Source organism: Callospermophilus lateralis, chromosome 7 (genome assembly GCF_048772815.1).
Source record: "Callospermophilus lateralis isolate mCalLat2 chromosome 7, mCalLat2.hap1, whole genome shotgun sequence".
In the NCBI taxonomy this organism is placed as follows: domain Eukaryota; kingdom Metazoa; phylum Chordata; class Mammalia; order Rodentia; family Sciuridae; genus Callospermophilus; species Callospermophilus lateralis.
In genome coordinates, this window is record NC_135311.1 from 118,610,485 (window position 1) to 118,624,471 (window position 13,987).

A 13,987-nucleotide genomic window follows, 5' to 3' on the forward strand; every position below is an offset into this window, starting at 1 on the left:
CCAGCAAATGATGATCATTTTATCTCCTTTTTTCCATTACTTTTTCTTCTAATTTCCTTAACATCTACTGGGCCAAAAATCCAGTAAGAGTTAAATAATACTGTTGACATCAATAAGCTGTAGTCTTTTAACAGAGTATCTATTATAAGAAATGTATAATGAATTACATGAGATGTCTTTTGGCATCTAAGAAAGTGACTATAACAAAAACTCTTACTTATGTTGCTGATGAAATGTATATATTAAATTTTTTTCATATACTGACATCCTGACATTCCTATATTACATAGTATGTTAAAACAAATTTTCAGTGGGAAAATCTCAGAAAACTACAAAAATAATCAGTGCTCATTAGCTCATATCAGTGGTCTCCAGCAAGCTCTCTGTGATGGCAATTCCAAACTTCTGATGCATTCTTCAACCAACTAGCCTATCTTACTTATACTTATATTACTAATAGTAAAATAAGTATATTTGTTAAGTTCTCTGTTTGAATACACCATATCTTCAACGCGGAATATCTGGTTTATCTGTATTCCTCCACAATGAGTACTTTTAAGAAATGAATGAGTGAGTAGCAAATAATTGTTAAATGTATTTGAGAACTGATTGATGACCCAAAAGCTTTTAAAGGAAAAAAACACAGGTGTCACCACCATCATTTACCAATACCCTTACTTTGTTTACCACAGAAAGATCCATATTAATATCCCAGGACAGTATTTTAGACACAAAGAACACAGTTTCTGCAGCCAAATTAACCTGTTAAGGCTAAAACAAAGTCCTAAGATTTGAATGACTGAATGACTGTATTAAACGTTCCAAGACTATGTGAATCACTATCATGAAAATCAGTTAAATTTGCTTTCCCATCTTAATTTATTTATTTCAATGAGAGATTATAGATTAGTTCTCCCTAATCAGGCAAAAATAGCACATTACTGTACTCCCAGCAACTCAGGGGACTGAGGCAGGAAGATCCTGAGTATGTGACGCCAAGCCTCAGCAACTTGCAACTTAGTGAGACCGTGTCTTAAAATTAAAAATAAAAATAAATGGAAAAAAAATTAAAAATAAAAAAACCTGTGGCTGTAGCTCAGTGATACGAGCATCTCTGAGTTCAATCCCTAATACCAAGAGAGGAAGAGGGTTGGAGAAAGCTCTCCACCTATTTTTATTAGAAAGAAGAAAAGAATCATGATTTTCACATAGATGTCTCATTTTCAGAACCAATGGAAAAAAAGGAAAAGAAAATGTGAGGTCTCTGGCCCTCCTTAAAATTTCTATTTTAAAACCTTCTCTTGGCATTTTAAGAAATGAAGCAACTTTTACTTACAGGAAGATTGATAAACTATCAAAAACAAGACCTTGATTATGACCCCACTCTGGCTCTTTCCTGGACATAAGACCTTGAGTAAATAACAATCTCTAGAAATGCAACTACCCCATTCAAAAGTGGTAAATATCCTTTACTCTGGCCATCTTACAGAGTGTTGTTGAGTGGATGAAATACCACAGTACATATAAAAGCATCTGTACTTATTTTTAAAAAAAACTATAGAAAATACTATAGTAACATGAAATGGGATTAGAATGAAGAAATGAAACTGGAAAATCAAATGAAGTTATGCCAATAACAGAACCAGGAGGAAGTGACTAACAAACCCAGAAATTTATAACTGAAGAAATAACCAAGAGCAAATGAGTAGAAGTTAAACATACATACACACATTTCAGTAACTTTGCAATTTATAGATAAGTGAAGAAATTAAAACCAAAAGGAGAATTAAGAAGTGAACTGAGGGGCTGGGGATGTGGCTCAAGCGGCAGCGCGCTAGCCTGGCATGCGTGCGGCCCGGGTTCGATCCTCAGCACCACATACAAAGATGTTGTGTCCACCGAGAACTAAAAAATAAATATTAAAAAATTCTCTCTCTCTCTCTCTCTAAAAAAAAAAAAAAAAAAAAAAAAAAAAGAAGTGAACTGAGAGCAAAAACTATAAAATTAAGCACAAAGAAAACCAAGGGAAGTTTTGAAAATGTGTCATGAGCTCAAACTATGATTTTATTAAACCATGAGAAAAGTTATTAGTAAATGATAGTCAAAAGTAAAGGTTCACCAACTGTAAAGTCTATCAGTATTTATAAGAAGGTTAAAGTAATATTTTTGAGACTATGAAAATAATAAATAGGAATTCCCTTTTTTAGTCTATGGGAAATGAATAAGATTAATAAAGCATTATGCAGTACTGAAAAGCAAGTAATATAGATTTCTAAGGGTCATGGGGGAGAAATACCTAAAAGAATAGGACAATGAAGAGGGAGAAGGAGGGGGTCAGGAAGGGAAGAGAGAGGAAGAAGGAGAGGGAAAGACAAGGAGGAGCAAAGAACCAGTATCTATAGTTTATAACATGAGTCCCCTGGGGGATTCCAAAAGAATTATCAGAGGTCTGGTTCAACAGGATTAGTGTGGCTGACAATACAGAAGACTGCTCAAGGAAAACCTACCTTTATCTACTCACATCCTGGGACTGCTTTATTACGGGGGGTCAGGGTAAAGAATGCTTTTGGATCTTATGCCTTGGACCTACTCATATTACTGCTTCATTCTTAAGAATCCAACCATGTGATGAGCCTTTGGGGAAATTCTTCCCCATAATCAGGATAAAACTTCGAGTTCAACATTTTATAGCACATTTTATAATTTTGAGTAAGTGTGTAAAAAATAGGCATTTCTATCCATCCATCCTATTTATATGCTCCAGCCACGAATGCCCTCTATCCCCACTATATTTGGTCTTTCCTAAAACTGTTTTTTGTCTCAAAGAAATGTCACTGGGTCATGTACAAGAGAAACAGATGTCTTTGGTGTCCTGCCAAAACTATGAATTCTTATGACTTTCCCATGTCCACACTGGAGCATGTAAGATTTGAGACCTACCCATAGTTGAGATCTACAGCCACAGTTGTCATCTTCTGAGGCATATACTATCCCATGAGCTTTCCCTGGGTGTCAGGACATTTATCTCTAATTCAAAAATCTACAAACATGTTCACTCTACTTTCTATTCAATGTTTCATATTCTTTTTACTGTCTTCTTCTAGAACCACACTCATATCAACCCAAATCCTACAGCTTTATTGTCACTACCCTAATGCATATATACCTCCTCTTGGGCACCATGAAATTCTGGCTTCATTGGTCATCAATCTGACACATACAAATCACCCACCTCCATAATCACCTATTCTTCCATGGATTTACTCTAGAACAGTGGTTCTCAATAGAACATGATTTTGTTCCCCAGGGGACATTTGGCAATATCTGGAGACATTTCTAGTTGTTACAAATATAGAGAGAAGTAGAAGCCAAGGATGCTGGTAAACATTCTGCAATGCACAGGGCAGCCCCTACTAATAGAGAATCTGGCCCAAAATGCCAATGGTGCTGAGATTTGAGAAATTCTGCTCAAGGGGACCTGAATAAAAAAAATTATCTTCCACAGAAGTCCTACATTCTTAAGTCCTCTAATAAAACAGAAAGATAGGAAAAGATAAGCCAGTCATGGTGGCACATGCCTGTAATCCCAGCGACTCAGGAGGCTTAGGCAGGAGGACACCGAGTTCAAAGCCACTTAGCAAGGTTCTGAGCTACTTAGTGAGACCTTGTCTCAAAAAAATAAAAATGGGTTGGGGATGTGACTCAGTGGTTAGGTGCCCCTGGGTTCAATCCCCAGAACCAAAAAAATAAAAACTAAAACTTTCCCCAGATCAAATATAATTTCAGAAAAATAGCTAAGTCATGCTATGTTCACCTCTTATCCTCTGAATTCATGTCATCTGTACAAAATAGACACCTTCAAATAATTGTTACTACTGTATATTCATCCCTTAGACCCCTTTCTATATTTAAAAATGATGATGGCATCTGATATAATTTACTTCTACCATTCCAACTGCTGAAAGTCATGAACTGGATATCTTAGTTGACTTCAGAACTTCACAGTTACAGGACACCTATGACTTTTACCTCCACAGCAACTTAACATAGCAAAGCTCCATGCTTACCCTCAGTACTCAAAATCTCAAACTTGGAAATATGTATCACTCACCAAAGCTTTCTTTACTTCCTACCCATTACTCCAAAAAACTGGTTCTTTGCTCAATTAACCCTTCCAAAGATACTCTGCCCATTAACCCCAACCTGAAAGACAATAAATCCATATCTAACCTATACTTCATTAGCAGTAACTGCAAAGAATTACTATTCTGTATGCAATCACACCAAAAACCCATAATCTACCATAAGTCTTCATCAATATCTACTCTATCAATCTCAAATCCTTAAAGACTCACTGTTTCCCTAATTCTGCACTGAAATGCTTTACAAAAATCACAGTGGTATTAACAAACAAAGATAATTAAAAGCCTTAATTACTACTTGGGAAATTTTTCATTTAACTCTTGTTAATGCCTTGCAAGACAATTTGAATCACCTCAACCTCCTTTCTCCTTTCACCTTGTCAACAAACAACTTCACTTCTTAAACACTTCCTCTCTCAAATGAATAATTCAATGTGTGGAACAAAAAGAAGGGGGGAAAACAAAAAGGTGAAATGTTTACTTGAGCATTTTCAGGTTCATCTTTAATTTTGTCTAGTAGTCCCTGCTGTGGTGCCATTGCTTTGTCATACTCATCATCCAAAGGTTCTTCTTTAATTCTAATATTTGATGCAAAGGAATTCCCCAGTTCCGAACCAATGGATTCTTTATTGGCAAATGGGTAGCTGGAATCCTAAAACACAATATAAAGGATTAATAAATATTCAAATTTAAAAATTATTCCTCTTCAGGTTTAACACCCAAAGAAAAGCTTATTGGAAATGAAGAACTGTGGACATTCATCAGGCTCCCTATACCTAAAAGTAAATGTGCTATAGGTCTAAATATCAAATATAAATAAAGAACCTAAGAGCTGAGGCTTCTTAGAATGTCTCCAAATATGTCCTTACCCAAATAATAAAGCAAATTAAAAAAAAAAAAAAATCAGTGTTCTACCTGACACATATAGTTAGAGTAGAAAGTGACATACAGAAAAGTTTGACACTTGCCACAGTTAACAGCCATCTACATACACACTGAAAACTTACCCTAAAGTTTGTTTCTGGGGTTTGTGGTAAATGGGTATGTAATGTTTCTTCAACTTGATTAGCTATTGAAAGAAAAACAAACAAACAAATACATGTATATGAATAACAAATCTTATTAAAAATGACCCCAAAAGCTATCATTTGATAATCGCCTCTCTTTTCTAACAGATATGCTCAATAGAGTGAACTGGGTCCCCAAAGAACACCCAAAAGGAAGTTTCACTCAAAATTATTCCCAACCTAGCCTCACCTATCTTTTAGCATTACTTCATACCTTTTCCTTGCTGCAACATAAAGTGGCTACTTTATTCACGGTGCTCTGGAAATAATACTGTGTTTGTTCTGCACTCATTTCTGCTAATTCTACTCCAAAATCTCCTCTGTCTATCCTAATATTTATAATTTTCCAGATTCTGCTTAGTTCATAAATTCACCTCTTCTCTATAAAACACTCCCTGTTCACTAAGTTAAAAATTATATCTCTCCTAAGAATCCTTAAAACAGAGTGTTTCAGATATTTGAAACAAATCTTATATTGCCTTATGATAGACTCTTCTAACATTGCCTTTAATTATAAAATAAATCTTATGCTATTCAACTAGTCAGCTATTTGATGTTTTTTCCCTTCTACTACTCCTAGACATTATGTTCCTTCAGAAAAAGGACTACCATAATTTTCATTATCCTCTACAGGGATACTGAAAATATATACTGAATTACATAAATCAGTAACACCGTATATCCTTACAGAACCTTGTACATAATAGTTGTCCTTATAAACAATATGACTTTGTTCTTTCTACTATATATTAACTAGCAGTGTCAACAGCAATATAATGATTGGCATAATGCACTTGCTTTCCTTTGCGTCAGTTTAACATTGTGGAAGTATTACATTTTTCACTGCACAAGGTTAAGCTCTAAGAATACAAAGATGAATACAATAAAATGCAGCTCTCAAAAAACTCCTACACTAGTAGGTAAAGCAAAAACTACAATAACAACAAAAAGAGAACTATAATATTGTTTGATAAGTACTATAAATGGGGCTGAAACAAAATGCTGTGAAAATACAGGTAAGAAAACAATTCATTCTTGATATAGAGCAGTTAGAAATAACTATAGAGTAGAAAGGTTTATAAGTTAGGCACCATTCAAATAAAAGGCACTTTTATAGGGACACGTACAAAGATAGAAAATGACATGCAAGCAAATGGAACAGCAAGAAAGGTATAGAAGAAAATATATAGTATATTCAAGAATGGAACTGGAGCTAACATTTATTACACTGGGCAAAGAGATTCAAAAGGAGCCTCGAGAAACTTCTCCAATATAAAATTGATTTTTTTTTTTTTGATCTTTCTATACTAATTGGTGGGACAGCAGTTTGAATGAGTGCTTACAGCACAAAGAAGTTAAATCCAACTTCAGGTTCCAATGCTCAATCAAAGAAAATGAACAGGTGATTCAAGTATCTTGTCTTCTCATCAAAATATTGCAAGCAAAGGGAAGAAGAAATGAGATTTAGAGCTATTTTTCAATCATTTATATCATTACCAAAAGTTATTGAGACAAATTCAGGCACTCTGCAAAGAACAAGGATAAAAGAAAAATGACAAGCTTACAATGAATTTAACTGTTCATATTTACTTAACATTGAAAGTAATAAAAGCTATATTATTATCAATACTTTTGTTACTGTGTTCATGGTGCTATTCCAACAATTATTACCTGCTTTATCAAAAAAACTGCTTTTCAACCTTGAATCCAAATCTTTATGAGGTTTATCCAATCGTTTTTCACGTTCATGATAAGTTAGGTCTCTATTTTTCTCCTTTCCAGAAAATGTCTCTTTGCTGTTTTCTCTTACTAGACTAAAATCTTTCCGTATTGATTTAAAGACAGAAACCTGATCAAACTGTTTAGGAAAGTCTTTTTTTAATTTATTCTGAATTTGTATTTCATTTTCATTGTCTGATTCATGCTGTGTGACTCTTCTCTCTACTTCCAAGCTATCATCAGTATGGATTGAAGAAACAAGATTGTCCTTTGAACTAAAATCCTGTTCATCCTCATTGTCACTACCAACGACTGGAATTCCTGCAAGATCCCCAGAGTTCAAAAAATAATCATCTTCATCCAGCAATGAATTTTCAGATCCTGTTTGATTCGGCATTCCATAAGACATGCTGTCAAGGGTAGGAGTTATGTTGTGGTCTATATCTTCAGACATTTCTGTATCCATGATACCACCACCTTAAAAAGTAAAATACTGTTTAGACAAATGATAGTGCTAAAAATGACCACAATTATAAGGTCTGTCTGGTATTTAGCCAAACATATATATATTTTTTTCTTTTCAAACAAAATAGATAATATAACCATAGTATTCATTTAACACTGGATATAGGTGTGACAGACATGATCACCCTTATCCAACAGTTAAAAGAAATAGAGAACCAAAACTTGAAAAACTACTTTGGTTACAAAGGAAGACCACGTGACATAAAGAAAAGAGGACCAACTACAGAATCAGACTTATCTGGGTTGTAATCATAGTATAATCCTGAAAATCTATGATCCTAAAAAGTTAACTCAGAGTCTATAGATAAAACAGCATAATACTCACCTTGGAGATTAATTTATGGTGAGAATTAGTGATAAACAAAGGACTTACTGACATAGTGACTGAAACAGAGAAAGAAATATGAAGTGCTAACTTTAATTTTACAATTCTGGATTCAGCTACCCAGAATACTCACTATTATAGAACCCAGATTTCTGGTCCAAAGAGTTCAACTTACTTTCTTTCTTTTTTTCTTTTTTTTGGTGTGTGTGTGTGTGTGTGTGGTACTGGGGATTGAACTCAGGGCTTTGTGCATGTGAGGCAAGCATTTTACCAACTGAGCTATGTCCCCAGCCCTTCCATTTTCTTTGTGTTAACACTAATTCAGACTTAACACAGTTAATATTTACAAAAGAAAATATTTAAACATGAAAATAAAATTTAACCATCCTAGAGTAAAAAAAGAGTTTACTCTTTATAACTATATGCTAAAGTCTCTCCCATTCCAAAATTTTTTTAAAAAAAGAAGACCCCCAACCCTATACTGTCCTCAATTATCTTTCCTACACGGATTTATAGAAAAAAAATCTACATTAGTTCACTTCTACTTCACCTCCCAATCATCAGTCCTTTGAGCTTGATATAATCAGCTCCCAACTTTCCGCTGAAATTATTCTCACTAACAACATTAGAGTCAAGTCCAACTGATTATTTTCAAACCTTAAGTGGAATGTCCCTACTGGATAAAATTCCTTTGGTTTCTTTGACAATGAATTTCTTCTCACCTTTCTAACTGGCCTATTAATTTATTTTATATTCCTTTTCCTGTTCATGTCTTCAATATTAGCTTTTCTCCAGAATTCCAGTTTCTTATTCCATACACTAAGATTAAAATATTTTCTTCACCTGCATAGCCTTTTGCTATTGACTTTCTAATTAGATATCTATATTCAATTAGCTCCTTTGTATGTAGGTCCCTAAGGAATTCCAACTTAATAACTGTAAATTCAAACTCATCATGTACCTAATCCAAGCTAACACTTCTTGTACTTCCCTCACTTGATTAATGACTGTGCTAAACCAGCAACTGTTCAAGATATGAGAGAACTGTTCCAATCTCCCTCTTCCCTGGCAACTTTTGTCAACTCTATTAGTTAATCTCTCTCAGACATTCAGCACCTAGTTCTAGTACTTCAAATTTCTTCCTGTACTACTGCAGTATCTTTGACAGTGCACTAATTCAGACCACATAAACATTTAGGAAATAATTATATTCTTACAAACCCTGGGCCCAGAACACATTTAATTGGTCTACAAATAGGCAAACCAGAACTAATAAAAACAGTGAAACGAAGAATGAAAATATTACATCATTGGCATCCCTGTTTTTATCTGTTCCTGAAACCCAGATATAACTTCAGGTAGTTGGACCATTCCTCAACAATTCCTTGGACTCGATGATTCAATATATTCCCCTTTTTACTTTAGATATTTGTAATAAAGTCCAAATGATAGATTGATTTATTTTTTTATTTGTTCTTTATTTTTTATTTGTTCTTTTTAGTTACATGACTATATTCCCCTTTTTACTTTAGATATTTGTAATAAAGTCCAAATGATAGATTGATTTATTTTTTTATTTGTTCTTTATTTTTTATTTGTTCTTTTTAGTTACATGACAGTAAAATCTACTTTGATATATTTGTACAAACATGGAATATATCTTATTCTAATTAGGATCCCAGTTGTGTGGATGTACTCAAATGAGAAGTTTTCCTCAAGTTATCCTCTCGTAGAGACACCAGAATTATCTAAAACATTAATCATTCCATATTATTCTCTCCCCTGAGATCCTTCAATAGTTCCCCTGGCTTAAAGAACTGACTAACTCATACAGCACATAATCTATGGTAAACACTGTGCTAGGTACCAAGGATAAAAAGATGGTAATGATTTCTGTTCCTCAGAGCTAGAAAAACAGTAAAATGGAAAACTTGAAAACAGTGTGATAATAGGTAAATAAAACTTTCAAGTTCATAATGCTATCAAGAGAGATAAACGCATTCTATTAAAAAAGCATTTTTGGTTTAATATATCAGAAGAATGATTGCTAATAAATGAAGAGAAAATAATGGGCCAAAAAAAAATCACTCTTTTCTACTTCCTAAAATAATAATAAATTCAGAGAACAAATGGTAAAACAGACACTAAAATCTTAAAGAACATGTGTACTAAAGAACTTACATGATGAGTCATCATCATGACTGTAACTTAATTTCTCACAGTATCCCATATAGAAGAAGCAAGGCAGGAGAGAACAACAGAAACAATACTACAGATATTATTATTTTAATTTTTCCATGTATTTGAAAATTCTCATAATAAGAGAAGATTAGGAAGAAAATACAAATAACCAGAGTGGCCACACACACACACACACACACACACACACACATCTACCAAACTGTAAGCACCTAAAGGTCAGTGTTAGAGCCTTTTCTCTACAACGGTTTATCCTTACTAGCAGGCCACATGGCATATGCTCTGTAACAATTTCATGAATGAAATGCATTTTAGAAGATCCGCAGTTTAAGTTCTACTATAGATGAGATATCAATACTAAAAAGCAATACTGCAAGCAATTCTCCTTACCTCTACATTTAAATTCAGGATATGGTATTAGGAAACAGATAGTCACCTGGAAAAAAACACATGCCTAACTTACACCAAAATAACTTCCATATGTACCTAGTTTAGACGTTAAAAATTTTTTTTTAAAGAAAACATGAAAGAATTATTTTTAAGTCATAAAACTGAGCAAGTTTTTGTAATGATAAAATAAAATTAAAATACCAGTATATTGAAAAAAAATAAAAGATCAAATGTGACTACAAAAATTCCTATAGAAGAAAAAAATCAAATTTAAAAGATAGAAGGATAAACTGGCTAAAAAGATTTCGCTGCAGTATTTCATAAAGGGTAATCTCTAAGAGAAAAAGAAGAGACTCAGAGTCCAATAAAGAAACACGTAACCAAATACATAAATAAAAGCAAAGAATCTGAACAAAGATTTCAAAGAAGGGAAATACCAAGGGTCAATAAAAGAAATGCATATTAATAATGCAATGAGCTACATGTTCACATAGCAGGTTGGTAATAACAAAAAGTTTTGGTATGTCTTTCAACAACACTGCACACCAAAGCTGTCAATTATGGCCCAAGGCCAAAAAATAAGAATTATGTGACAGAGATCAAATATAAACTACAAAGCCTAAAACATTTACTATGTGGTCCTTAACAACAAAAATATTTTCCAACCCCTGTAGTCAAATACTATTGGTAGGAATGTAAACTGGTACAAAGCTAATAAAGAATGGTTAGACAATATTTATGATGCTTTAAATAGACATACCTCTTGAAACAATAATGCTTTAAGAATTTATCCTGAAAGTATAATCTCACAAAAGATCTATGAAAGATGGTTGGGTTGTAGCTCAGTGGTAGACCGCTTGCCTAGCATGTGTGAAGAATTGGGTTCAATTCTCAGCACCACATATAAATAAAGGTCCATTAACTAATAACATTTAAAAAAAAAAGATCTATGAAAGAACATCTATAGCAGAAAAAAACTATAAAGGGCCTACTTGTTCACCAGTAAATTAATTATAGTCTATAAACACCTAAAACAAAATATTGTGCAGTTGTTAAAAAGAATGAGGTGACTTTGAGTTCCCAAGATCTAATGAGTAAGGAGAAAAATACACACACACACACACAACACACACACACACAAATATTATACATATATAGATTATCACTGCATAAAACATCTTTCATTGATTTTCTATGAGAAGCAAAACTGGATGCCTGGAAAACAAGCTACTTACTTTTCATAGTATGACCATTTTCATTTTTGAGTTTTGAAGCACATGCATCTATTATCTATTAATAATTTTTTTTAATCTTATGCACTGGAGACTTAAAGCTTTCTTAGGTGTCAATTTCTAACAAAACACCTACTTCGAATTTGGTACTTGTCACACAATAAATCTGCAGGCGTTTAAACTCTTACATGGTTAAAATGTGATAAGTATATTAATGAACTGAAACAATTTTTTGTCACCATTGTTTCAGAGCCCAGATCTTATGGGGGAAAAAAACAGTACAATGATCACATTAGCTCAAACACTTGAAAGCACAAATTTCTCACGGAAGATTCCTGGGTTTTAGACTCCTGGAGTTAAGAATGTGTCACCTCAAAATATGCCAAATTGAGGGCTGGGGTTATGGCTCAGTGGCAGAGTGCTTGCCTCACACATGCGAGACCCTGGGTTTGATCCTCAGCACCACATAAAAATAAATAAATAAAATAAAGGTATTGTGTCCAACTACAACTAAAAAAATAAATATTAAAAAAAGCCAAATTGATAAATTGATGATTTATCAATTTTTCTAACCTAAAGCATCCAGGAATTGTGGCTACAGGAAGGACCACTTGGCCTGTGCTTTCCTATGTGCAGCAAGCCATAGCCTTTCTCATCAGAGAGATATTGGGGATAAAATGAACCTGAATAAATAAACTTGCTGGAGTAGGCTCTGATGGTTCAGATTTATACCCTTTCCATGTCTCTTAGTGACATTCCTAGAATTTACTTATCCAGGTATCCACTGTTCTGTCTTCCCCCTCCCCCACACACAAATTTACTGTTCTATGTGTAAAGAGTAGCATCTTGTGTTGGTCATTTGGACTTAAGTTTCTTGTGAAAGTCCCATGTACATGTAAAATTATTAAAACTTGTTTTTTTTATTGTTTTTTATTGTTGTTAATCAGCCTTATGTTAATCTGGTTCCTGGATCTAGCCAAAAAGCCCACATAAGGTTTAAGGAGGAAGAAAGGAGAAAGTAGAATCTCTTCCTCTCTCATACTCTATATGATGCTTGGCATATTTCTGGGAAAACAAGTACATTTTGCTAGAATTGAGTGACCAAAAGTGCTCAAAATGGACAGAGAAAGAAGAGACCTATGAGAAATTTGTAGATAACAGAAAAATTGCAAAGTATTTAAATGAGAAGTCATTTAAAATTCCTGAAGACATAAGTTTGATTTATATTTTATAAGGATCTTGTGTTTTACATATGGATTCTGTATACCAGAAGAGTGGAAAATGAAAGATGGAATACTGGTTAGGAAGCTACTGCAATAATCCAAGGAAAAACTGGTGAGTAGGGCCAAGTTGGTAATGGCATAAAGATCTCAGGTTTGGATACACTTTAAAGCTAGATACATTCCCTGGTATAAGATGCTGGGAATAAAATAAGTCAAGGATAACATAACAAGGTTCCATTTCTTCAAACAGGAACACTAGAGTATCAAATCAAAAAGAATAACATGAATACTTTGGTTGTAGGACTGTTCATTTTGATATCTTTATTAAATCTTCAAATGGAAATATAAGAAAGCCGTTGGAGACCAGTGAAAGTCTGTAATTCTAGCAGCTCAGAAATCTGAGGCAGGAAGACTGAAAATTAAAGGCCAGCCTGGGCAACTTTTTAATTAAATTTAATTAAAACTTAAGTGGGGACTGGGGATAAAATTGAGAGGTAAAGCTCCCCTGAGTTCAATCCCCGGTAACAACAAAAAAATAATTAAAAAAAAAAATGATGGGCTGGGGATGTGGCTCAAGTGGTAGCGTGCTCGCCTGGCATGCGTGCGGCTCGGGTTCGATCCTCACCACCACATACAAATAAAGATGTTGTGTCCGCTGATAACTAAAAATAAAATAAAAAATAAAATTAAAAAAAAATGAAATACAGCATTTGGATATATTAGTCTGTAGTTAAAGATGAGACTTCTGCCAAGTAATGAGGAAAAACAATTAGGAATGCAACATAGAGACAGTACTTAAAATTCACCTGACTAGATAAGATCACCTAGTTAGTTTACTTACTAGAAATGGGAAACAGCCAAGAGTCATGAGACATTTCAACATTCAGAAATCTAATAGGAATAAAGGTTCATAAAAAGACACCAAAAGAACAGCCAGGGTTGGAAATGTAGTGGTAAAGTGTCTGCTCTGCAAGCACCAAGCCCTGAGCTCAATCCCCAATAGGGGATGGGATTTAAGAATGGGAGAGACTAGCCAGAAGGTAGGAGAAAAAAAAAGGGAATTACTAGCTATAATAAATGCTAACATAACTAATAAAATGAAAACTGAAAATGTATTACTAATATTTGAAAAGTTTTACCTTAACAAGAACTGTATCAGTGGGAA

At 33.8% G+C, this 13,987-nt stretch overlaps 1 protein-coding gene across 6 annotated transcripts in view; it reads right to left on the reverse strand.

Moving 5' to 3' along the window:
- Positions 1-13,987, reverse strand: part of Zmym4 (zinc finger MYM-type containing 4) — a 144,332-nt gene that overhangs the window by 52,462 nt on the left and 77,883 nt on the right. For 5 of the 6 annotated variants that reach the window (XM_076860765.2, XM_076860761.2, XM_076860760.2 and 2 more), the window contains 3 exons: positions 6,881-7,405; positions 5,150-5,211; positions 4,624-4,794 (listed from right to left, as the gene is read on the reverse strand). In XM_076860765.2, coding sequence (XP_076716880.1) covers positions 4,624-4,794; positions 5,150-5,211; positions 6,881-7,394 — 747 coding nt within the window. In that variant the 5' untranslated portion in view covers positions 7,395-7,405. The remainder of the gene's footprint in view (positions 1-4,623; positions 4,795-5,149; positions 5,212-6,880; positions 7,406-13,987) is intronic. The other variant, XM_076860764.2, reaches the window with a different exon arrangement.